At 45.5% G+C, this 25,702-nt stretch overlaps 1 protein-coding gene across 1 annotated transcript in view; it reads left to right on the plus strand.

Annotated features, from left to right (window-relative positions):
* The first annotated feature begins 810 nt into the window (after window positions 1-810).
* The window catches only part of LOC138967339 (TPR repeat-containing protein DDB_G0287407-like), a 46,446-nt gene continuing 21,554 nt past the window's right edge, over window positions 811-25,702 (plus strand). The window contains exons 1-11 of the mRNA XM_070339865.1: window positions 811-898; window positions 3,921-4,056; window positions 5,218-5,286; window positions 6,151-6,260; window positions 7,873-8,006; window positions 8,735-8,865; window positions 9,295-9,387; window positions 9,735-9,893; window positions 17,910-18,052; window positions 22,812-22,923; window positions 23,519-23,626. Of these exons, the coding sequence (XP_070195966.1) occupies window positions 3,934-4,056; window positions 5,218-5,286; window positions 6,151-6,260; window positions 7,873-8,006; window positions 8,735-8,865; window positions 9,295-9,387; window positions 9,735-9,893; window positions 17,910-18,052; window positions 22,812-22,923; window positions 23,519-23,626 (1,182 nt within the window). The 5' untranslated portion in view covers window positions 811-898; window positions 3,921-3,933. The remainder of the gene's footprint in view (window positions 899-3,920; window positions 4,057-5,217; window positions 5,287-6,150; window positions 6,261-7,872; window positions 8,007-8,734; window positions 8,866-9,294; window positions 9,388-9,734; window positions 9,894-17,909; window positions 18,053-22,811; window positions 22,924-23,518; window positions 23,627-25,702) is intronic.

Consider the following 25,702-nt stretch of genomic DNA (forward strand, 5'->3'; position numbering starts at 1 on the left):
CCTGAATTTTAAATGGATAGAGGCATGACTGAAAGCCCTGGGAGCTCCGTGCATCTTGAAGTGTCAAGGACAGTAATTTTAAATGAGTTGTAAGATCAATGAGTGTAATCAATGAGGTATAAGAACAATTTGAAAGAAGTCGATGTATTGATGTCCTACAGAACATAATTATTCAAGGCGTGTTGTAAATGTGGTGGTGGTGGAGGTGGCGGTGCCGTTGTTTTAAGTTACAATACAATACAATACAATACAATACAATAACTTTATTAATCTCTAAAAGAGAAATTACATTGCTGAGCGTTTGTGTCCGTAATAATAACATACATAACACATTCACAATAAACATTTGTTAAGTAACTGTGAGTTTATTATAGAGATTAAGGCCCAAAATATCCAAATGTAGGCTACTCAACCGAAGTATTTTAAACTAACGCTGAGTGAGAGAGAGAGAGGAGAGAGAGAGAGAGAGATGGTCTACGGGAGATAACTAAACTCTAACCGACTGTAGCCCTTCGTGTCTCTGACCTCCCCTACACTGCCAAAATCAGTGCTGGGATTTCCCGTAAACTTTTACATCAACTTTCCAGGAATCATCCTTTTCCTTTAGTGTACAGAGATAAAATACACAAAATATCGTCACTGTGAATAGCTGTGGTAAACAAAATCAAAGCAGATTAATGGCGTGCGTTGCACATGCATCCTTATTGATGGTTGTCGAGCCAAATACTCAGCAAGTGCTGCGGAGCTCGTATCGGCCAAAAACTGCTGCGTGTTTCAGAGTGGTTTCCCTTCGTGCACTCTTTTGTTCCATTTTAGCATAGAAAATGGTGTCTTGACTGCAGCTCGAAGATTCTTGTCTACTCGAAATTATCTGGAAACCTTTCAGGACAGAAGTGAGGTTTGTGTCATTCATTTTTCGCAGATAAACTTGTGAACAAGAAAGCATTCACCACAGCCACAGGACCGAAACAGTAACTCTGCTCATAGGCGTGTAGTTTTTGGCAAGAGGACAATTTTCGTCGTGCAAAACGCAAACTCTAGTCTCTACTAAATCAGCTCGAAGAGATTTTTGCCTCGATGTACCATAACGTGCGATTAACCCTTGATTACCAGGGGGATTTATCGTAAAACTGTTGAGCCATTGTACACACGTAACCTGACAGAGGCAACCCCGAAGTGGAATCATGAACGTGTTCGATTAACAGTAGGACTCTCTCTCTCTCAGACTCTCTCTCTCTCAGTCTCTCTCTCAGACTCTCTCTTTCTCTCTCTCTCAGACTCTCTCTTTCTCTCTCTGATTACTCTCTCACATCATGTATTCACATATATATGCATAATATTGGCAGAGTTCCTTGTATAAGATGCCCTGATCTATTGTGCCAGTTCATTTGATCAAAAAAGATAGCTCATAATTCGGAGGCATTTAAGTCTCCAAATTTGTAGAACCTGCACTTGTAATCATAACAAATCATTTTAGATCCCTTTGAAGTTACGGAATAAACTCCGATGAACTGTACGAATGCATTTCGTTTACATGGGTCAAAGAAGGAATTATCTGTATGATCGGACAAGGGAGACAACTCTTTCGTGTAAATGATGTCCCATGGTTGACAACGTACGCCATTTTCGGTGCATTTTCGTCGATTGAACAACCAAATTAATTAATTATGCTTAAGTTTGAAGCTCAATCCGTCAATTAATTTCACGACAAATGTTCTTTGGCTTGCTTACATGGACTTGTATCAAAAATAAGTAAAGAATGTCACTGGATTCTGAGCTATGAATTTAACACGCTAAAGTTCAAGATTACCGACAAAAGCTACACTCTTGAGTGTATACAGCTCTGTTACAACTCTAGTCAATGAAATGCCCCCTTACAAGTCGTTAGGAAGTAGCCAATGAAAAATCAAGCAGAGGATTTAACTTCCGCCATCTTTTTTGGAGTGTATACACTAATACAGTGCTGGCAATAATGAACACTCGCAGGGTATACAACCATTTCTAGGTCGATACACACTCCAAGTGTGTTCCAAACTCCGACTATAAACTGCTTTGTAGCTTCAGTTTTGTGTTTGTGTGTTTGTCCCAAGGGTACTTTGAGACTATGAATCAAAAGTGCACTGCGTTCCTTCACAAAATGGCGTTGAATGACACTTCGAGTGTTGATGCGGTTGTCTAGTCTTTTATGCACACTCCGAGAATGTAATCAACGTTACAGCAAAGGCCGTGCATTATCAGATTGTTTTCTTTTTTTTGTACTCTTATGATCAACTGCTCTGCATTCCTATCGCAAAGTGGTGTCGAATGGCAAATTCGCTTCGCGAACGGGAGTTGACGCCGGAGTGTATACAGTGGTCGAATCTTGAATACACTCCGACTGCGTTTAGCCAGTGCGAAAAAGATACACTAGCTCAGAGTTAAAAGTGGGATTTAACTTATTTAAGTATTCAGCATTAGGTTACAACACACAAGTGTGTGTATTTTAGTAAAGTCCCAGCCATACTAAAAAAATCACAAGTGTTGTAACCTATATATATACAGTATATGGGAAGACCTCCCTGCAAAGACAACGTGTTCATTTTGAGCATAATGCCATTTTATCCGGCCCACTACTGCTAGTGAACTGTCCCATCCAACAGTTGTTGTTTTAACTTCCTGATGTATGATTGCATAAAACATATGAGTACATTTAAGTGGGAAACAATGTAGGATCACACACACACACACACACACACACACACACACACACACACACACACACACACACACACACACACACACACACACACACACACACACACACACACAAAACACACACACACAAAACACACACACACACACACACACACTCACATACACACACACACACACACACACACACACACACACACACATACATACATATAACACACACACAGGGTAGGAGAGAGAGAGTGAAATATGCCTATTTATACATGTATGTACGCCAAATTATCACACAAGAGACTAAAACAAAACAATCGCGTAAGGCGAAATTTCTACATTTAGTCAAGCTGTGGAACTCACAGAATGAAACTGAACGCACTGCATTTTTTCACAGTGACCGTAGTCCGCCGCTCGTGCAAAACTCGTGACGTCATCAAAGACATTTATCGAAAAAATGAAAAAAATGTCTGGGGATATATCATACCCAGGAACTCTCATGTAAAATTTCATAAAGATCGGTCCAGTAGTTTACTCTGAATCGCTCTACACACAGACACACACACACCACGACCCTCGTCTCGATTCCCCCTCTTTGTTAAAACATTTAGTCAAAACTTGACTAAATGTAAAAAGAGGAAGTCAAAGACGAAAAGTTGAAGCCAGCACAGTGGTAATTTGTTAAAAATGAAAAGATGCCTCCCTTATTACTAAACATTAACTTACACATCGTTGACATTGTTCAACAAGCTTTTAATGGAGTGAAGATGTGAATGCTGTAGTTGAAATAGTTTTCAATAGTTTAAAGCTGAGTACAGCATCACACATTTTTGTCAACAAAACATACATGAGGTGCATGAATGTGAAAGACTGCAACTATGTGTGACAGTGGGATGACTGCTTGAGAGCTGAATATAAAATAAACACAATAAACGATGTTAATGTCATGTGGATAAATTTAACTTTCCCATGTGACATTGTAGACCAGTCACTATAGGGAGGGGGTGTGTCTGAAACGTGTACACTCATTCACAGCCATTACAAACCCGAATCATTTTTTCTATTTCCCTGTGACAGACTCGAACCACAGACTGGACAAGGTGCACAGGACGGCTGACTGACCGCAACATCAAGGCCAAGAAAAAGCCAAATATAATATTCAGGCTGCATTGTTTTGTTTTTATCTATTGGCATGAATTATATTCACATGCGTTGTCTCTCTTTTGGGTTCTTTTCAGAGCGTCAACAGTTATGGCGTGTGCCGTTGCTGTGGACTCTCCTGTGCGTCCGCCAAGGGACGGTATCAACGTTAAGTTATTCATCACCTCCTACTCTGATGAGTTCTACGCTGAGAGGGACATGCTACGAAAAGATGTAAGCAATCTAGAAAGCACTTATCCAAGCATTTGTCTCATTTGTTGTGCTGAATGAAAAATTATGAAAACAATTAATTGTCTCAACCCTTTTCCTCACCTGGCATGGAAAGTCACTCCATAAATGTCAGACTTTTAAAAATCGTAGCAAAATAAATACTGCGAGTTTTCCAAAAGTATATTTGCGCTCAAACCTTGCAGTAAACCACAAGAAATGGAAACAAATATGCATCATAGATAGAATTGTGCATAGCAAGCGTTTCTTGGATCTGCATATACATGGGAGCTTAAATAGGCGATATTTGGCGCTCAGGGGGGAAAAAGGATTAATGTGTAGGCTCTCCGATGCGAGGGACATATTTGAAAAGAGAAGATATGTTGTTTATTGTCAGCAGTCGGCAGAAAGCAAAAACTTATTTCAAATCCCTGAAAACCTTGCTGTCATTTTGGGCAGAATTGCCGAACATTTTGATGTGAAAAAACTGATGCCAAGAACTGCAGACACATTCTGAACATTGCCGACATTTTGATGGCCATGCATTTACCTAGCAACACTCTTTTCTAAACAATAGTCTTAGTTGTACTGAATGAAGAAGTATGAAAGCATTTGTGTGAGCACTGTGTTGAGAGGGACATGCTTTAGAAAGATGCATAAATTTATAAGCAATCAACGAAGGGTTAATTCATGATTAGGCTGAGTTATGATGAACAAGTATGACAACAATATGACGCTAGAAAGGCAGCCTGAATCAATGTTTCGGTTGTATGAATGTGTAGTCAATATTGGACAAATTATGAGCATAATTAAAGTGTGAATTATGCAGTGTTGTTCCCAGTCTCAGGGAACAAAAGTTTAGTTGGACCTGGGTTGAAAATATGTATAGGTCCAAACATCCTGGCTTTGTCGGCGTGGTACTGGTAGTGGTAGAAAAGCTGATGGTCAGAAGACCCTACATGACCAAACTTATCGGACGGTCACCCGACCTAGTTCAGATCAACAAAGTATACGTCAATGACCGAAAATCGAGGCCTGGGAACAACACTGATTCTGTTCTTTCGTTGTATGTTATGGTGTTGTGTATGAAACATGTTTACTTTTGAAATGCTGTAAGTGATTCAGCCATGTCTGTACATTTATCTAAAATTGTATTTTGTGTTGCAGGTTCTACCTGACCTCAGGGCATGGTGTGAGAAGAGGAAGCTGAATTTATTAGAAAACTTTATTAAATGGGTAAGTATTGTTAACTTTTTGGGGTAAACTTACCTATATTTTTATAGAAATGTTCAGTTTATGTTTTGCACATGCTGATAATGTCACTAAACTATTGACTAACCTTATTACAGCAGACTTCCACTAACTCGCGGTCCACTAAATCGCAAATTCGGCTATATCGCGAAGACCTCTTTGACCCCGAAAAAAACAGGACCGACATTTAAATTTTTTTTAATTTTTTAATTTTTTATTATTTTTTTTTTACAAAATTAGTTACGTAAAGGCAAAAAAATAGTACAGATCATGAAAAAAATGTTCTATCATAACCACGCTATCTCTCTCTGGGTCCGGTGGCCTTTCATCATGCAGTAAATTGTCATTTCATCTTATCAGTCTCTCTCTCTTTCTCTCCCTCAGTCTCTCCAAATAGTGTTCTACGTGTGTGTGTGTGTTTTCAGGTTGTGTACATTACGGGTTGATCGAGACCTGCGAACAAAAGAAAAACAAACCTTTCACGCGCACGTGCCCCACTCAGTCAAGAACTTTCATGCCACGATCGGTATCGTCAAATTGGCCACGTGCCTATAGAGGTTAAGTGTCTGACCAGTCAGTATGGCCAGCTAATTGCGATCTCTGCTAGACGGTCCGGGTGGCCACAGGCGCCAATCAAGTGCTTAAACTGCGCTTCAGTCTTCTGCAATCTAGTCAGGCATGCAATTTAACACTCGAGTCCCGCTAATCGCGATCTCAGCTAGACGCCCCGGATTTTCTACATAAAATAATGTGGTAATTCACCATGGCTTGCGTTCTGTTCATTGTCAGTTAGTGTGTGTGTGTGCCACTGTATTTCTTTAAAATAACCATGGTTTGTGCATTTTGCAGGGAGGGCGCCACCCAGACCAGCGTGATGTGACAGAGCTGGAGAAGATGCAGACCAGTATAGAGAACAGCTACTACAGTGATATCATGCCGCTCTTTATCAACATCACAAGGTATTACGGTGTTCTAGATGGTTGAACGTGTAGCAAAGACCTGTACGTGTACGTGTAGATATTGCGTCACCCGTGACTCACTTTTCTTCTCCAATGTTCCAAATCATATGTGACCCTCCACCACGAAATGAGTCGCATGTCACCTCGCGCGGTTCTGCGCTAGGCTGAATATAAGTCCGGGGAGTGTCTGGTAACAGTGTGAGGGTCACCTTAGTCACAGGCTTATAACTCAAACATTTTTCGCTCTTTTCTAAAACGGTTTTCACCACTGGATAGAGCATACAAAACTCTTTAGGAAAATGTAAAAATATGAAAATCATGCAAAGGTGACATGCGACTCATTCCGTGGTGGAGGGTCACATATGTTGTTTTGCTCCCACCAAGACTGCAGATCTTGGCAAACGCGTGACGTAAATACTAGATTTGATGACGTTACCCGTACACGTTCCCGTACATGTGCTGAAAAGTGCCAGGTCTAGATCATGCTACTGTCCAATTCAATTCAATTCAAAGAATTTAGAGATTGAAGTTGGTCTTGGTGTCTTTGTCATATCAGCGGTGGGTTTTATTACTCGTGAGGTCACCGCCAGATTGTGCATGTATCCTTACTGTATATAATTACCGTATTTGACGGACTACAAGCCGCAACTTTTTTTTTTTTAAATCGCATTGCGGCTTATAAAAAGATGCGGCTAAAACGTTACCTAAACTTGAATAGCATTCACCTAATGGAAGTCGCCGCGGATTTTCATTTCGCTCGATTAGCGATTACCGGTACTTTATTAGCTCTCTACTCAAGACTCGGCGCTTTTCTCTTTCTTTCGCGAATCTTCGTTTGTCAACAAGTCGTCATGACAAGATAGCGTACAGAGAAACACCGGATGTATCAGGATCTCGCACGCGCGAGATTTCGTTTTTTTGTGTCTCGCGATAGTTGGAGGAGCGAGAGCCGCCATGTTGTGTTTTCGTCTGCTCGAAATGTGCGCAAAAGTCGTAAATCATCCCAAAAAAGCTTATTCTGGGCGGGACTACATGTGTGTGTTGGTTACAAATTGTGTGTGTGATATTTTTCTTCAAACTTTTTCACTTTTCTTCTTTGTTTCACTTGTTTATTCTCGGAGCCGATTTCGCCAAATACCGTACTTTCGTTTGCCTGGTTGTTTTGATTGATTGACACGATCTGATTATATTTTTTTCGACGGCGGCTAATATAGTGACGCGGCCTATACGTGGCTCGTCCCAATTTTTTTGTTAAAAGTCGGGGGTGCGGCTTATAAAACGGTGCGTCTTGTAATCCGTCAAATACGGTAGGCAGTATTGCTCCAAGCCTCTGCGTACACCAAGTCGGTTTGACCTGAGTTGAAAATATGTGTATGTCCAAATGTCCTAGCTTTTTTTGCTTGATAGGAAAATTGGTGGTCTGAAGACCTTTGACATGTCAAAATTATCTGATCGTCAACCGATTGTATCCTCTCATTTTTTTCACACTTGTTATAAGACATTCTGAAATTATCACAGACAAAATATTAGCAAAGTCGATTTTGGCTGTCAACGGCTGTCGTATGCTTTAGTAGGATACAGTCATTCACGAATGTGAACTTGTTTGTGTCAGTGAGTCCTTGGGCTGGGTGCCCATGTGGGGTGAGTATGCGGATGAGGTGATAGAAGATTACCTGGAGGCCAACGGACTGTTAGTGGAGGACTTGGAGCTGCTGAAGAGTGCATACCGTGATGATAACAAGAACTGTGAGTACTGTATCATTGATAGTGCCAGTCATTTTCCAAACCGGTACCTCCCCCCCCCCCCCCTCTAAGACTTCTTAAAATAGAAGAAAATCAGGCCTGAAAAAGGAGGGAGTCTAAGAACGGGGGTAACTTTACAGAGGTTATGAACACAAATACTGAGAAAGCAGGGTTTTAAAAAGGAGGAGTCTTAAATTGGGGGTTAAATTGTTAAACGGGAGGTTCCACTGTATTTCTTTACAAATGCAAACCCAAGCTTGTCTTAGAGAAACCGGTCACTCTGTTACTCCAACCATTCAAACCGTGTCTGAAACACAGCATTTATTAGTCAGGAAGAAACCGGTCAAAGAAAATAATGATCAGCCAGTGTGTTAAGGATGATTGGCCAGTTTCATTTCCTGTGTTTTGATAATTTAACCGGTACAGTACAGGACGCATCCTGTTCACATGAGGTTGCAATTTGATCTCAGGCAATCACAGTATTTGCTTTCCAAAATTGAGGCTTTGAAAAAAGTGACCAAATATGAGACTTATTTTTCATTTGCTTGTTTGTTTAGTTTTTGTTTTTGTTTTCAATATTATTTGATACATTTACAGATTTGTTTCCTCTGTAAAAAAAAAAAAAGATAAGTAACAGCTCCCTGTGAGTATCACACATCAGTGACAGTGTCTCTAAGAATGTCTTTATGCTTTTAACGTTTCAACATTTCTGTCATTCTCTCCCCCTGCAGCTTTATTCTTGTTCCGGAATGATTCCTTCGTGGAGAAAGTACCCGAGTCAGAGAAATCGTGTTTTGTTCGACGGACCTCGGCCTCACAGAAGATATGTGGTCCTGATAACAAGATTCAGCAAAAGTTTCCAGTAAGTCTTTTCTTTGCTCGTGAATGTGTGTCTGATGCCGTGTTTGTTTGTTGGTTGGTTTGACATCAGTGAGCAAGCTATTTCTCTGTGAGAACAATCCTGTCAGGGCAAACTCATTTTTATTTCGAACAATCCTGCCATGTCATTGTACAGTTGAGTGGCTTTGAACCCAGTTGTGAAACAGTTTATGAACAAAAAAAGTTAGCACTTGTGATGTGTTCTGCTGAAGAAGTATTATTGATTCATATTTTTATTTTTTATTGGCAAGGCCTGTATATTGTTTGTTGTTAAACTGCACCTTACTTTTCATCGCAGAGTGCCTAAAAGTGCATCATTTTTTTTTTTACAGAAGCATGATTGTTTTTAAAATGAAATATTCAAGCAACCGGGATAAGGAAAATGATCTTTAATGATAGTTTTATTCCACAGTCCTACCGTATCCTGGAATATGAGTGCGAGTACAAAGGTCTCGATCACAAAAGGCATCCCCTGTTGAAATTCGCAGACGAACTCAAACACAGGGTAAGCCTTAAGAATGGTTGTGTGTATGTGTGTGTGTGTGTGTGTGTAAACTTTCAAATAGGGTAATTAGTGTGTCCGTACGTGTGTGTGAGTGCGTGGAAACTCAAAAATAGGGTAATTATTGTGAGGAGGTGTAGGGTTTTGTGTGTGCGTTTGTGTGTCAACTATGTTAAATGACGGGAAAGGTGGTTTTCAATTAAATTCAATAATTCATACATTTTAACTGTCATGCAAGTAAAAACACACTGGTGCCTAAAACACGAGTGTACGTGGGAGTTTCAACCCATGAACGAAGAAGACAAAATAGGGGGTTCCACTGTATCTCTTGTTTTTTTTATTCTTTGCAGATAGGAGATTTTCTGCAGCAGCGAGTGCGCTGTGAATACTGTGGGGAGGAGAGCAGTTTAGGGCCACAGCACCCAGACCGCACGGCTCTCTCCGAACATCGCAACTTTCTCTACCACAAGTCCAGCAGCGTTCAGGGCAGGGAGGCCCTTGTCACCAGGGTATGCATTGGTTTTTTTTACTCCCCTGAGTTGGCCATGAGGCGGGGATTGGGGGGTTAAACTGTAATGTGACATGACAAAGAGGAGTCGGATAAAGCATTTGCTTTTTTTTACTCTTTCTGAACGGATACCGGCTTTTTCTTGTAGCGAAATGCATCACTCAGCGCCTTATACTGAAATTTTACGGTTACTCTGCTTCTGTCCAAAATCTTGCTACTATCCACTATATTCTACCCAATCCATGTTTTCAATGCTGAGGCCGTTACTGTTGCTTGCCGGTTTCCGGCACGTGTGTTGACGGCATATATTGTTTAGATGTGAGGCAATGTAGTCCAAATAGGGTTAATCATAATACAGTGGAACCTGCCCTGGCGACCACTTCTTAATAACGACCGCCTGCCCTTTACAAGCACCCCAAAGAAACAACAAGGTTCTTTCCTGTATGATTCCCCTGTCCATATTGACCACCTGTCTTTAATGGCAGGTGGGCCAGTGCAAAATTGATCAAATTGTTCAAACATTTTTTTTGGATATTTTTGCAGTTAATGGTTCCATAACATACTTAAAATGCATGTGTGTCTGTGTTTTTGTCAAAAGTGTCATATTTATGTGTCAATGAAGACAATATTTGAATAGTTCTATCTTCAACGTCGTTTTTCTCATTTCAGCCATTTTTGCGGCAGTTGCATCTTGGGGGTCGCGATTTCTCTGGCTGTAATTTAGCTACAGCAATACATTTTTGTGCAGTTTGTGCAGAATATAACATTCTGAGGGATTACGAAAGGATTTTGTTGCCATTATATTGCAGTCATAACCAGATTATTTCAAAAAAATAATTTTGCAGGGGTTACCCTAAAGTTTGACGGTTGTAACAAAGAAATGTCCCTAACTCCAAATATAAATATAATAATCAAAATCTGCCTCGTAATCCCCTAGAGCATATCCAGAAAGATAAAATATAACAATAATTAGAAGTGTGACAATCATATCTGCTGAAATAAATCCCCCCTGTACTCCACTTTTGTCTGTATTTGACTATTTTTGTTGTGTAAAACAAAAACCAGCAACCCAAAATACAAAAAGTGACTATTATTTGTCATTGTTTATTCATTTCTTTCATAAAATCACATTAAATTACATATTCTTACTCCGAATCACATAAAAGCATTGACGCAGTCTTAACATGCTAAGGTCTGAAAAGGCTACCCGTCTTAAAGAATTTTAAAGGGAAGCAACCCAACACAAAAAGTGTAAACACAGGCAAGGTAATGACCATCTACCCGGGGAGTTACCTCCCATCTAGGGTTACGTGACGTCACTTCCCCTGTAAACACCACGTGTCTTCATACGACATTTCAGCCTACACTGGGAAGGTCGCGAATTTTTTGGCTCCGTGAGTGACTGCTTGCAGGTGTTCTTTGGGCACCCACCGGTCACCTAACCCGTCTTCTGGCTTGCCACTACGTTTTTGGTGAGCTCTTTCCAATTTTGTCTTGTTGTTGACAGGAATTTTCACTGTTATTGAGAAATTTTCGTCCTTGTTGGGACTTGTTAAATTTTTTGCTCAGTAACTTTGTGTTGTGTGCTGTGTTTTTACGCGTTGGTCATTATGGCTGATAGCGATAAGAAACGCGGTAAGGGTGATGCCAAGGGCCGGATTAAGGCAAAGTCTTCTTCAGATAAACCTCTGCCTAAAAGTTCTCCGCTCGTTTTGGTTTCTGACAAAGATAGAAACGTTCTCTTGTCGGTACCCATTTCTGCCCCCGTTAGCCTTAATGCTGGGGGGCAACCTAGCATTCCCGTGACAACTGTGTCTGTGTCAGCTCGCCCGGTCGCGGTTTCGAGCGCGGGGCAGGCTGACATGGTTTCGTCGATTTTGAGTTCGCTGGTTCCAGAAATTCGAAGCCTGGTGCGTGACGAATTACAGCGAGCCACGCCGGCTCTCAGCTCTCCGCTTTCATCGGCAGTGGGTGGCGTTCACTCCTTGGCATCTTTTGTGTGCCTGTCGGAGACGCCCGCCCGTGATGTTTGTTCTCTCTCGTCGTCTACTGCTCTTGCCTGGAGCACAGACGGTAAGTCGAACTGCTCCGCCGGCTCTAGCGAAGCCACCGGACGCTCTCTTTTGGGCAACAGTTCTTGGTCGCAGGCTCGCTACCTGCAAACTTCCTGCCAGTCAGGATATGCTGCTCGTCCTAGTTCCGACCGTATAACGAGTAGGGCTGGGACTGAGCAAGGGCGGCTTCCGCTTGCGGAAGTCGCGTTTCCGGGTTTTCCCGGAAACGAAGGTCAATCTGGCACACCCACGAAGGTCCCTGCTGGTGTCGACTGTGGACTGGCCTTTCGGCCACCGGGCTTCCGGCCCCAGTCTTTCCGCTGTACGCGGTTCCGTCGGCAGCGTTTCCGGCCCCGCCCGGTTTTCCTAGTCTCTTGCACACTGCTCCTACACGGATGTCAGTGGGTGAGAGACCGGGCACGTCCTTTGAACTTCCGGGACAGTCTTCGACGCACTTGCCTAGTGCTACGTCGACTACCGGTTCAGTTCCGGCGGCGATGGTGACAGCGTCTTCCGGCTCTGTGTTTCCTGTTGATCAGGATATGAGCCAGGATGCTTTCCGGCTTACCGGTTCTCCGGTTTCCGGTTTTCCTGCACAACATCATGCGGCCGGTTCAGTGGACTACGATCGGGCTGCTTCGCTTGACTATGCAGACACGCAGTCTGTAGTCAGTGAAGCTTCTCGTTCTGGATTTCCGTCTCAGCTTCGACTGGCGCTCGAAGATGCGGCTGAAGTTACATCCAGATATTTTGCGGAGGGGGCAGTGGCTTTGCCTACGTCGGCTTCTGCCGCCCCCTCCGCGATGGCGGATTTTCGGTACGAGAAGGATGATGCTTCCCGCTTCCGTTTTGCCGAATCCCCATCAGTTGCCTACCAGCTTTCTCAGGTGCTGGCGCGGCCTTCTCCTGCGGGACGGTCGCAGCCGGGCATCGCTGTTCCTTTGCTGGTACCTTACGGACCGGCGCCGGAACTTGCTCGGGCTTGGCTGGCTTCGGATACCCAAGCTTCTTCTTTTGTGCCCACACATCACAAGAAGTTTACTCTGCCGAAGACAGGTTGCTCTTGGCTTGCTCCTTTTGCTCTTCCGCGTGCACCGCTTCAGGTCACGCCGGAGTTGGCTTCTTTGCTGGCAAAGCCTATCAAGAGCGATTCGGGGGTCGTGGTTCCTGACCATACCCTCATGGCATCGGAGGAGATTAGTCGTCAGCTTTTAGAGCTGGCTTCGATCTCCGAGACGCTCCTGCGGTCCCTGACCAGGGCTATGACCGAGACGCTGGACCCTTTTGTCCTCGCGGTCGAGCAGGACGCTGACGACATCTCAACTCTTCTTTCGGCTCTGGCTAGAGTCAACGAAGAGCAAATGAAGTTGTCAGCGATGCAGTACGCACATTCGGTCATGAGCCGGAGAGATCTTTTTCTGGGTCACTCTCAGTTCACGGACCAGACTACTCGTGACACACTGCGGGCGTCTCCCATGACAGAAGGCTCTCTGTTTGGCCGTCTGGCGTTTGACGCCAGGAAGACAGAGATACAGATGAACAGAGATTCTCAGTTCTCTGATTTCTCTCTGCAGGCGTTCAAGCAGGCCAAGCCTTCTCAGGCTCAGCCCGCTCCGCCTAAACAGCCTCAGGCCTCTGGTTCTTCCAAGCCTGCCGGACAGAAGCGGGGCAGATTTGCTTCTCGTGGTTCGAGAAAAAGATCGGCGCCCAGCAGGGGGCGAGGTGGCTCTGGAAGCAAGCCTCACCCCCAATGAAGTGTTCCCGGTCCCACCACCCCCCCGCCCTCCACTCTGGTGATGGCGGGGGGCCCTTCAAGGGCACTTTCTCACTGGGCGGCCCTAGTGCACAGCCAGTGGATCGTGGGCGTAGTGGGATCGGGCTTTCGTCTGCTTTGGGGCGAAAGAAAGGCACCTCTGTCGCGGCGTCTGCCGGGCTTCAAGCCTCCCTCCTCACCAGAAGCAAGGTCCGTCCTTCAGGCGGAAATCGTTGCTCTGGTGCAGAAGGGCGCGGTGGAGAGGGTCTTAGACCACACGTCCCTCGGCTTTTACGGGCGGCTGTTCGCCGTCCCAAAGGCCTCGGGGGCGTGGCGTCCCGTCCTGGACCTGTCGCATCTCAATACTTACTTGAGAACGATTCGGTTCAAGATGGAGACGCCCGCGTCGGTCAGAGACTCTCTTCGCCCGGGAGACTGGGCGACCTCCATAGACCTGACGGATGCATACTTCCATATTCTGGTGCATCCGTCCGACCGGAAATGGCTCCGTTTCCGGTGGGACAGTCAGGTCTACCAGTTTCGCGCTCTGCCTTTCGGGCTGTCTCTCGCACCTTGGGTCTTCACCATGGTCGTGAGGCAGTTATGCGCACTGGTGAGGTCGCAGGGTATACGGCTGGGAGCATACCTGGACGATTGGCTGGTTCTGAACCAAAGCCAGTCTGGGTGCTCCAGTCATACCCAGGCGGTTCTTCGTCAAGCCCACCAGCTGGGTTTTTCGATCAACCGGACAAAGTCGGAGTTGGTGCCGTCACAGACGTTCATTTATCTGGGGATGTCTTTCTGCACGGTTACATGGACGGTCCAGCCTTCTCAGAGGAGGGTGGACAAGCTCCAAGCCATCATCCGTGCCACTTTGTCTCTCCCGAGGGCTTCCCTCCGGACGCTGGCCTCCATCTTGGGACAGATGGAATCCATGGCTCTCTTGGTGCCTCTGGGCAGGGTCCACAAACGTCCGTTTCAGCTTGCCCTGAAACCGTATGTGGACTCTGCCTGCGTGGACTGGGACGTCCTCATCCCTTTGCAGGGATGGTTCCAGTCAGCGACCCTTCCGTGGTTGGACACGGCATGGGTCTGCAGGGGCGTGCCGATTGTCCTGCCCCCCCCAGACACGGACCTCTTTACGGATGCGTCTCTGATGGGTTGGGGTGCACACACAGACCGACAGACTGCGTCGGGCCTGTGGTCGGCAGAGCAGAGCCATTGGCATATAAACTTGCTGGAGCTAGAGGCTGTGGCCCTGGCTCTGGCGGAGTTTCGGCCCTCCCTTCACGCCAAGCATGTTCGTCTGTTTACAGACAACACGACTGTGGCAGCTTATCTGAACAAGCAGGGAGGGTCGCGGTCCCCGTCTCTCTCGGGCAGGACCTGCGAGATTCTGACCTGGTGCTGGCAACACCAGATCACTCTCTCGGCCAGGTACCTCCCGGGGAGTTTGAACACTCTGGCGGACGCGCTCAGTCGCTCCGACAGAGTGCTTCAATCAGAGTGGACGATCACTCACGGGGCACTGCTTCGTCTCTGGGCCCTCGTCCCAAAGCCTCTGGTGGACCTCTTTGCCACCCGCTTTTCGAAGAGGCTGCCGATCTTCGTCTCGCCATTCCCGGATCCCGAGGCTTGGCAGACGGATGCATTGGCCTTTCCGTGGACAAGGCTCCAGGCCTACGCCTTTCCTCCCTTCCAGTTACTCGGCCGAGTAATTCGGAAGGCGGAAATGGAGGGTCCGGATCTTCTCCTGGTTGCGCCCCTGTGGCCCTCACAGGCGTGGTTCCCGGACCTTCTGAGGCTCGCTCACGGCCCGCCCATCCCTCTCGCTCTCGCAAGAGGAGAGTTGGTTCAGCCTCGCACCGGCATTCCACACGAGGACCCCTCAATCCTCAAGCTTCACGTGTGGAAGTTGTCCGGTCTTCTCTGAGGCGTTCCGGTGCTTCTGAGCAGACATTGGACCTGGTGGAACGCTCTCATAGGGCTTCCACTTCGTCGGTGTACGCTTCTCACTGGAAGGCCTGGGCGACCTGGTGTCAGGCCCGTGGTTTGGACGCGCTGGCTCCTCGTTCCATGCACGTCGCAAACCACCTTGCTTTTCTTTCCTCTCAAGAAGCGTCTGCTTCCTCCTTGAGGGTGCGAAGGTCCGCCATTGCAGTCACGCTACGGCAACTGGGTCGCACGATCGACGTCACTGGCGTCATCTCAAGGGTGATCAAGGGCGCTGCTCTCAAAGAGTCCGCTACTCGTTCTTCCCTCCCGAAGTGGGATCTCTTTCTGGTACTCGAATTTCTTCGTTCCGCAGAATTTGAACCTTTGGCTGCGGCTAGTTTCGCTAGTCTTACGCGCAAAACGCTTTTTCTCCTGCTTGTAGCTACGGCTCGCAGGGGAAGTGAGATTCACGCCCTGTCAGGGGACCCGGCGGACATCTCTCACGAGCCCGATGGCTCTATTACGTTGCGGTTCCGGCCTAACTTCCTGGCAAAGAATCAGGCCCCTGACCAGGCCTCTCCGCTAGTCTGCGTCAAGCCTTTGACTTCCATTCTGGCTCCCGGAGACCCGGACGCGGTTAATTGCCCGGTCCGAGCTCTTGGCATCTACCTGGCCCGCGCGCAGCCGCTTAGGTCCAAATTTCAAAAGCTTCTGTTCATCTCTATGAACACGTTAAGAAATAGGGATATTGCCAAAACCACAATGGCTCGTTGGGTGTCCATGCTCATCAAGCAAGCGTACGTGTGGAGCCTGGCAAACAAAGGGGGGGGACTGCCTGTCTTCCCCATGGACTCTGCACGGGCCCATGAAACCAGGGCTTGGGCGTCCTCTTTGGCTGTCCTTCGGTCTCACAAGCTGGACGAAGTCCTACGCACGGCGTACTGGCGTTCCGAGGACGTGTTTCTCAACTATTACCTCAGGGACGTCTCCTCCGTGAGGCAAGATGGCTCTAGAACTTTCCCCGCGCTCATAGCAGGCGGTCAGTTCCTTGCAAGGGTTTGAGGTGAGTTTGGATTTTTCATTCCCACCGCCTTGTTGAAGCTATCTGCTTTTATGTGATTCGGAGTAAGAATATGTAATTTAATCGAACATTTTTAAGTAAATTTTCATTTCATTAATATACTTACCCGAATCACATACCGTATTCCCTCCCGCCAACCCCGCATATGATTTTTTAGTCTATTAAGTCGTATGAAGACACGTGGTGTTTACAGGGGAAGTGACGTCACGTAACCCTAGATGGGAGGTAACTCCCCGGGTAGATGGTCATTACCTTGCCTGTGTTTACACTTTTTGTGTTGGGTTGCTTCCCTTTAAAATTCTTTAAGACGGGTAGCCTTTTCAGACCTTAGCATGTTAAGACTGCGTCAATGCTTTTATGTGATTCGGGTAAGTATATTAATGAAATGAAAATTTACTTAAAAATTTTCGATTCAAACAAAATAAAACATTCAAATAAAAAAAAACATAGTGCACTGGCCCACCTGCGGACCACTTTTAGTTGATCCTTCCGCTGGTCATTATACACAGGTTTGACTGTAGTGATAATAATGAATAACTGTTCTATAAGTCAGATGTTATTGTTATTTATTCATAAGTGTCATACATTTGTGTCATTTTAAGAAGATTGTAAGACTGTTTTTGGATGAAATGTATGTACTCATGCCTACCAAGACCTGTGTATGTGTTAGCAGTTCTCTGACTGGCTTTCCTACCTAATGACTGTGCAGGCATGAGATTTTTCCGCCAATAGTGAATGTTCTTAAATAACTCTGTTGGGTTTGCATGGGTTGTGAAAGAGTGAGTGCCTTTGCTTTTCCTTGGACAAACTTTGACACACCCCCTCGCTAGTTTCACCGCGGGACAATATTTCCCACGTGACATGATAGGCCAGTCATTAGCCAGGGGGTGTGTCTCTTACACACGTACAGGAACCAAGCTTACAGGTCGTAAGCAAGGGTACCAACTCTTTCACAAACCATACAAAGTTATTTTTAGAATTTGTCTATTGCTCCAGACAGCACGATTTTTCCCCCCACACACATACAATTTAGGAGGAGAAGGGTCATGCGTTCAGGATGTTATTTTAAACAATTTTATCTTCTAATGCTTGCCTGTGTTTGCGTTTCTAGTCTTCCTCTGTGTGGCTATCCTATCCAACATTGTTTTACAAGAATTTGCATTGTACAATGTCTGCTTATTTTGTGTGTTTCAGATAGAGGAGTACATTGTGCAGGAAGACAAGGATGTTCCCATGTTGCTGCTAGGGGGCTCAGGTTGTGGCAAGTCGTCTGTGATATGTTGTGCTGCTAGTAGTGTGCTCGCCAAGCTGGAACAGGGGCTTTTACCTGTTCCTGGGTAAGTGTTCTCTCTGCTGCCTTAAAACTTCTCTACTCTAAAGTAAAACCTGGAAAAAGCAAGTCGTCAGTGATATTTTGTGCTGCTAGTAGTGTGCTCGCCAAGCTGGAACAGGGGCTTTTACCTGTTTCTGGGTAAGTGTTCTCCCTGCTGCCTTAAAACTTCTCAGAGCCTCAAATAGGTGTATGTTGTGCTCCTAATAATGTTCTTGGCAATGTGGAACAGGGGCTTTTGTCTGTTCTTGTGTAATTGTTCTTCCTCTTGTCTATTCTATTAACTCTTTTTTTAACTGAAAGTAAACTTGATACATGGGTCCCAACCGGCACAACATTTTGAATTCATAATGTCTTTCATTGTGTACAAAGTCAATCTTTCCCAGATTGAGAAGACCCCTGTAAAATGTTGCCCTTGAGGCATCCTTCAAAATGTCATGCCATGTCACATCTCCAATCTTTTTCGCAGTTATGCCTAAACACTTTGTACCCCACCTATGTTATACCAAGTTATTTTTAGCCGAGACCAGCTGTGCTGCAGCAGGTCACTTAGAATTATAGTAACTGTCGTGTTTTTCCTTTCGTCACTCTCAGTCGCAAAGGAGACACAACGATTTGTGTAGGTTCTGTAGATTTATTAACAGCTGGAACAACGGTGACAATATCTCTCAGCACAGTGTAAGAAAGAACAAGTGCAAGACTGGTAAAGAACAACAATACGTGTGCGCAGCCCTACTTATATAGTTAATGGACATACGAGAATATTCGGGAAACATCGACACTAATCTGGTTAGATCTACACAGTTCCATCTGTTCGATGAGCGTCTACGCTTACGTCATGAGTGACTGCGCACTTAATCAAAGTAAGTTCTATAATGTTCTATATCCTTCCATTCGATTCCAGTGGTATCTAGCGATCTCCACAACACCTCCCCACCTAAACTGATGCTACTCCTCAAGCATCAACAGCAAAGTCTCTCTGTGGGTTTGCGTGTTCTCTTTGACCGTCTTGGATTGTCTGGTCCATACTCTGGAACGGATGGAGTACTTTTGGGTTTGGTCTGTCTCCGAGTTTGTGGCACAGTTTCCAAGATCTCCATGGGGTGATCTGTTACAAGTTCAGAAACAGTGTCCACTTCCTCACCAGGTTCATTGTCTTCCTCAGTGGTGTAGCGTGGCTGTAGCTGTTCCCAGTGTCGTCTCCATACTGGACCATGAGGAATGACCATGACGTTGAAGCAGCGAGTACCCAGAGACTTCTTGATGACTGCTGGTACCCATCGGGGTTGTTTGTCTCGGCGAGGTCCATGGTACAGAGCATACACAGGATCTCCGGCCTTGTACTGTCTGGTTACCTTGACGACAGCTTTCAAGTCTGGAGTCATCTGAGACTTGGATGCCTCCTTGTGGATTTGGCTGTAGTTCCTTTCTGCAGCCGTGAGAGTCTTGGACACGTTGGCGATTGGGCGCTCGCTTCCATCTGGATAGCGATGAAATAGGACTGCTCCAATTCCAACGTTGGACGCGTCACAAGCTAGTCCCAAAGTCTTGTTTGGATCGAAGTGTACCAGAACTTGATCCGAGGAAAGCACATTTTTCAACTGTTCAAATGCTGCCTGTTCCTCATCTCCCCACTTCCAGGGGTTCGCCTTCTTCGTCAGGCGGTAGAGCGGCTCTGCCATGCTGGCCAGGTTAGGGATGAACTTCCCGTAAAACTGAACTGAGCCCAAGAAAAACTTCAAGCTTGAGACGTCCGTAGGGGCTGGCATTTTCAAAACTGCCTCGACCTTCGATCCTTTGGAGATCCCTTCGGCCGATAAGGTATGTCCAAGGTATTCCACACTGGCTTGTGCGAACTCGCACTTTTCACGACGACATCTGAGTCCTTTGTCGTTCAGACGAGTGAGCAAACGTTCCAGGTTGCTCAGGTGGTCGTTGGCGTCCTTCCCGCTGACGAGTATATCATCTTGGAAGACGGCAACACCAGGTAGATCACAGGTCAGGTTTTCCATGATCTCTTGAAAGTAACCAGGTGCTGACTTTATTCCGAAAGGAAGTCGTTGCTGCAGGAGTACCCCACGGTGAGTGCTGAGGGCTAGCCTGCGTTGACTCTCTGGTGCCAGCTTGATCTGGTTGTAGGCATCAGCAAGATCGATCTTGGTGTATCCGAATCCACCTCCTAGCTTCTGCATCAGTTCCTCTGGGAGTGGCATTGGATGACGGTGATCTTCAAGCTGATCATTGATGCCCACTGAGTAGTCACCACAGATCCATAGCTTGGGCTTCAGGGTGCCCGAGGTTTGTGCCTTACGAATTGGTACCACTGGCGTTCCGTATTCGTTGAACTGGACTGGCTTCCAGACTCCTTTGGCGATGCCTTCTTCGTAGCCTTTGGCGAGGTCATCACGAAGAGCGAAAGGTACCGGACGTGCCTTGTGAAAAACCGGCTTCGCATCAGAATTGAACTTCACGTCCAGTTCGAAGTCCTTGAGACATCCCAATTCTTGTTTGAAGAGATTTGGGAATTTATCAGACAGTCTGTGACAATCTCGTTGCAGGGCAGCATAAGGCGCGTTGGAGGTCGCCGGATGCGTAGATTTTGCACCCTCACTCTTAGCGTGACTCTCTATGCTCCTCAGTCCTAGAGCATTGTCCACAGAAATTCCCAGAGTCTGGATTGCGTTGCGTCCTAGCAGATTCAGATGAGGGATCTTGGTGACGATGTACGGAATTGAGCTTTGCTTACCGGTCACTGGATCCTTGGTTTGGCCCATGAAAGTTCCCAGCACGGGCAGGTCGTGCTTGCTGGCAGACTCGTAACGATGTGTGACGTCATCCAGCTTCGGTTTTCCTAGTTGTCTCCAGACCGGAAGAGAAACAAAATTTCCCGTAGTTGCGGTGTCCAGTTCCATGGTGAACTGTCGGTCCTGGATTGTTATGGGTACATCCAACCTAGGAGTATCTTGGGGAACTTCACCGAGGATCGCGTTGACAAGCTCTGCTTTCGTGACTTTCTTCACGGAAGCCTGGGAATGTCGTTCCCGATTCTGATGTTGCTTTTTTCTACAGACAGCTTCCAAATGTCCTGTGACGTCACAGTATCGGCATTTGGCTTCTTTGTAGGGGCAGTCTGTTGCTTTGTGGGCCTTTCCACATCGGTAGCACTTCCTGTCTGTGGAATTAGACTGCTTGTGGTTCTTTCGTGGACCCGTAGTCTTGTTCTGGTGGACCTTGTTGACTGGCATGGTCTTGGAACCGTAGACAGTTTCCTTGGCAACCTTCGCTGCGTCTTCAGTCTCAATCGCGACTTGGACAGCACGTGCGAAATCCAGCTCTGTGTCCTTGATCTTGAATAGAGCCTTTAAGACAGCCTCATTGTTGACAGAACATATGAATCTCTGTCTCAGAGCTTCGTCTTGTGGGTTTTTGATCGAAGGAAAGTCACAGGTAGCGGCGTCTTGGCGTATGCGCGCTGCTAACTCCTGGAGAGTTTCGCCTGGCTTCCGTTTCATGTCACTCCAGAACTTGAAACGTTCTCGCACTATGAAGAGTTTCGGGTCGAACTGTTCTTTCATGAATTTGACAATTTCGTCCATTGTCAAACTGTTGATGTTCGTGGGCGGATTTTGCTGAGTAGCCAGATTTGCCAGTTGTTTGTAGACCGTAGCAGTCTGATTCGTCAAGAAAACTTGAGCCTTGCGCTGCTCCGGCACGGAGTTGGCGACCACAAACGTGCAAAATCTTGACCAGTAGTCAGGCCACAGTTCCGATGTTGCATCAAACGCAACAAAAGATGGGATTGCAGCTGCCTGTGTAGTAATGGGAAAACGTAGATTCGAAGCACTCGGATCGTCGTAGCTTTCCTCCCTGGCAGAAGCTGCGGCACCACTGAACACTTTCATCATCATCTCCATCTGGTGCATTTGTTGCTCCATATCTTCCTTGTGCTGGCGTTGCTGTTGCTCCAACTGCTCCCTTAGAAGCGTTATCAGCTGCTCTGTTTCCGTCATTTTGCAGTAATAAGTCACTCCGAATAGACAAGGGAAGTAACTGTCGGCGACGCCAGTTGTCGTGTTTTTCCTTTCGTCACTCTCAGTCGCAAAGGAGACACAACGATTTGTGTAGGTTCTGTAGATTTATTAACAGCTGGAACAACGGTGACAATATCTCTCAGCACAGTGTAAGAAAGAACAAGTGCAAGACTGGTAAAGAACAACAATACGTGTGCGCAGCCCTACTTATATAGTTAATGGACATACGAGAATATTCGGGAAACATCGACACTAATCTGGTTAGATCTACACAGTTCCATCTGTTCGATGAGCGTCTACGCTTACGTCATGAGTGACTGCGCACTTAATCAAAGTAAGTTCTATAATGTTCTATATCCTTCCATTCGATTCCAGTGGTATCTAGCGATCTCCACAACAGTAACTGTGTAGAAACTGTGTATCAACACGCTGGAATGCAGACGTTAGATCGACGTTACAGGAAGCAACTGAAGCTAACAGTCTGAGCAGAATGCGGATATGTGCCGAATGAGAGAAGATGCAATGTAGTGACTATGTGTGTACGGATATATCCGTACCTGGTCAGATAGAACCATATGAGTGGGTACGGATATATCCGTACCTGGGAGACAATGAGTTAAGCCTTGTTGTAGAAATGAGTTGGATGTATTTATACACATTGCTGTCTTATTGTGTTTTCAGTAGATTTGGAAAGCACCTGTTAAATAATTGAAGCTGTGGTGTTGTGCATTGCAGGGGTGGGGAGAAGAAGTGGAATGTGTTCTATCATTTTGTTGGTGCTATCCCGGGCTCTACGTCACTCGAGTGTATGCTGAAACGCCTTTTGAGAGAACTGGAACTGGCAAAGGTAGGAGAATTAACGAACTCCGGAAATAACTCTGTCGGGTTTGTATGGGTTGTGAAAGAGTCAATACCCTTGCTTTTATTGAAGCAAGCTTTCTACACATGCTCCTTGTCCAAGTGTTTAGGACACATCTCTCGCTAGTGACTCGTCTATAATGTCACGTTGGCGAGTTTGACTGGAAAAGAAAGAGAATTCACTCTTTCACAACCCATACAAATCCGACAAGAGTTATTTCCAAACATCATCCATTGTTGTGGGAATCTTAGTCCTCAGTTATTCATCATGGTACATTCAACAATCATTGTTTATCTCAACCGCAAAATACAAATAGCATTTTTGTATTGATTCATTTTAGTTAGAATTCCTTTATTTTTCACAACGATACATACAAATATGCACTCTTTCTGTTGTCTCAGTCTGCCACCTTAATAAGTTTTAGTTTGCCTCTGACGCCTCTATGGCTCAAAGAAGGAAACGCGTTTGCATGTCCTGAAGAAGTCTCCATAGGCGAACATTTGACAAGTTTTCTGTCCTTGTATTGGTGAGTACAGATTTCTTTTGTTTTTCTACTTTATCCTGTCTTTTTTGTGTTGGTCAGAACTGCAACATGCCGAAGGAGCTTGACTCGGCCTCCATGATGTGCTGCAGCATGCTGTCCAACCCCAACACCAAGCCTGTCGTCATCTTCATCGACGCCCTAAACCAGGTCCGTAGACAGATCTAGATCTATGTCTCCCACAAAGTCTCTTGCAGAAATCATACGTAGTCACCATGAGACTTACATTGAACATAGACTTTTGAGAACGTGTACGTGAAGGTGTACGGGTAATGTCATCAAATCTAGTTTTTACGTCACCAAGATATGCAGTCTTGGTGGAAGCAATACAACGTATGCATTTGGAACATTGAAGACGGGCGCTGTGGCGTGGTGGTAAGACGTCGGCCTCCAAAGCGGAAGGTCGAGGGTTCGAATCCCGGCCGCGGCCGCCTGGTGGGTTAAGTGTGGAGATTTTTCCGATCTCCCAGGTCAACTTATGTGCAGACCTGCTAGTGGCTTATCCCCCTTCGTGTGTACACGCAAGCACAAGACCAAGTGCGCACGAAAAAGATCCTGTAATCCATGTCAGAGTTCGGTGGGTTATAGAAACACGAAAATACCCAGCATGCTTCCTCCGAAAGCGGCGTATGGCTGCCTAAATGGCGGGGTAAAAACGGTCATACACGTAAAATTCCACTCGTGCAAAAACACGAGTGTACGTGGGAGTTTCAGCCCACGAACGCAGAAGAAGAAGAAGGAACATTGAAGAAAAAAAGTGAGTCACGGGTGACACAATATCTATACGTACGCGTACAGGTATTTGCTACACGTTCTTCTTTCTTCTTCTTCTTCTGCGTTCGTGGGCTGAAACTCCCACGTACACTCGTGTTTTTGCACGAGTGGAATTTTACGTGTATGACCGTTTTTACCCCGCCATTAAGGCAGCCATACGCCGCTTTCGGAGGAAGCATGCTGGGTATTTTCGTGTTTCTATAACCCACCGAACTCTGACATGGATTACAGGATCTTTTCCGTGCTCACTTGGTCTTGTGCTTGCGTGTACACACGAAGGGGGATAAGCCACTAGCAGGTCTGCACATAAGTTGACCTGGGAGATCGGAAAAATCTCCACACTTAACCCACCAGGCGGCCGCGGCCGGGATGCTACACGTTCGATCATCTAGAACACTGTACTGCCTTATCAACAACTCTTCTTATTATATTATAATAAGGATAAGAATAAGCGGATAAGGATTAGATTTCATAAAGTCCTGTGAGGTTACCCTCATGGAAATTGAGACTGCTTTCTCACTGGGGAAAGCAAGCTGCCATACGGTACGGCGCGACCCATTTTTACATTTAGTCAAGTTTTGACTAAATGTTTTAACATAGAGGGGGAATCGAGACGAGGGTCGTGGTGTATGTGTGTGTGTGTCTGTCTGTTTGTCTGTCCGTGTGTGTAGAGCGATTCAGAGTAAACTACTGAACCGATCTTTATGAAATTTTACATGAGAGTTTCTGGGTATGATATCCCCAGACGGTTTTTTTTCTCCATTTTTTGGATAAATGTCTTTGATGACGTCATATCCGGCTTTTTGTAAAAGTTAAGGCGGCACTGTCACACCCTCATTTTTCAATCAAATTGATTGAAATTTTGGCCAAGCAATCTTCGACGAATGCCGGACATTTGTATTGCATTTCAGCTTGGAGGCTTAAAAATTAATGACTTTGGTCATTAAAAATCTGAAAATTGTAATTAAAAATATTTTTTGTATAAAACGATCCAAAATTACGTTCATCTTATTCTTTATCATTTTCTGATTCCAAAAATATATAAATATGTTATATTCAGATTAAAAACAAGTTCTGAAAATTAAAAATATAACAATTATGATTAAAATAAAATTTCCGAAATCAATCACAGCGCAACCACCCCCGCGCTAAACAGGCTCGTTAATTTCACTGCCTTTTGCACAAGCGGCGGATTACGGTCATTGTGAAAAAATGCAGTGCATTCAGTTTCATTCTGTGAGTTCCACAGCTTGACTAAATGTAGTTATTTCGCCTTACGCGACTTGTTCTTTCTTTTTCTGCATGCGTGTATTCGTGTTTCCAAGCCCTGAGACACAGAGAAGAGTCTGCAGAAAGTTGACTGGGAAATAAATCCCTCAAAGAAGTTGGGGATCGAACCCAGGCCAATAATAATTATTATAAGAGCATATTTGTGGCAGAAACTCGAAGCAC

This window comes from Littorina saxatilis, linkage group LG5, assembly GCF_037325665.1.
Source record: "Littorina saxatilis isolate snail1 linkage group LG5, US_GU_Lsax_2.0, whole genome shotgun sequence".
NCBI classification, from domain to species: Eukaryota; Metazoa; Mollusca; class Gastropoda; order Littorinimorpha; family Littorinidae; genus Littorina; species Littorina saxatilis.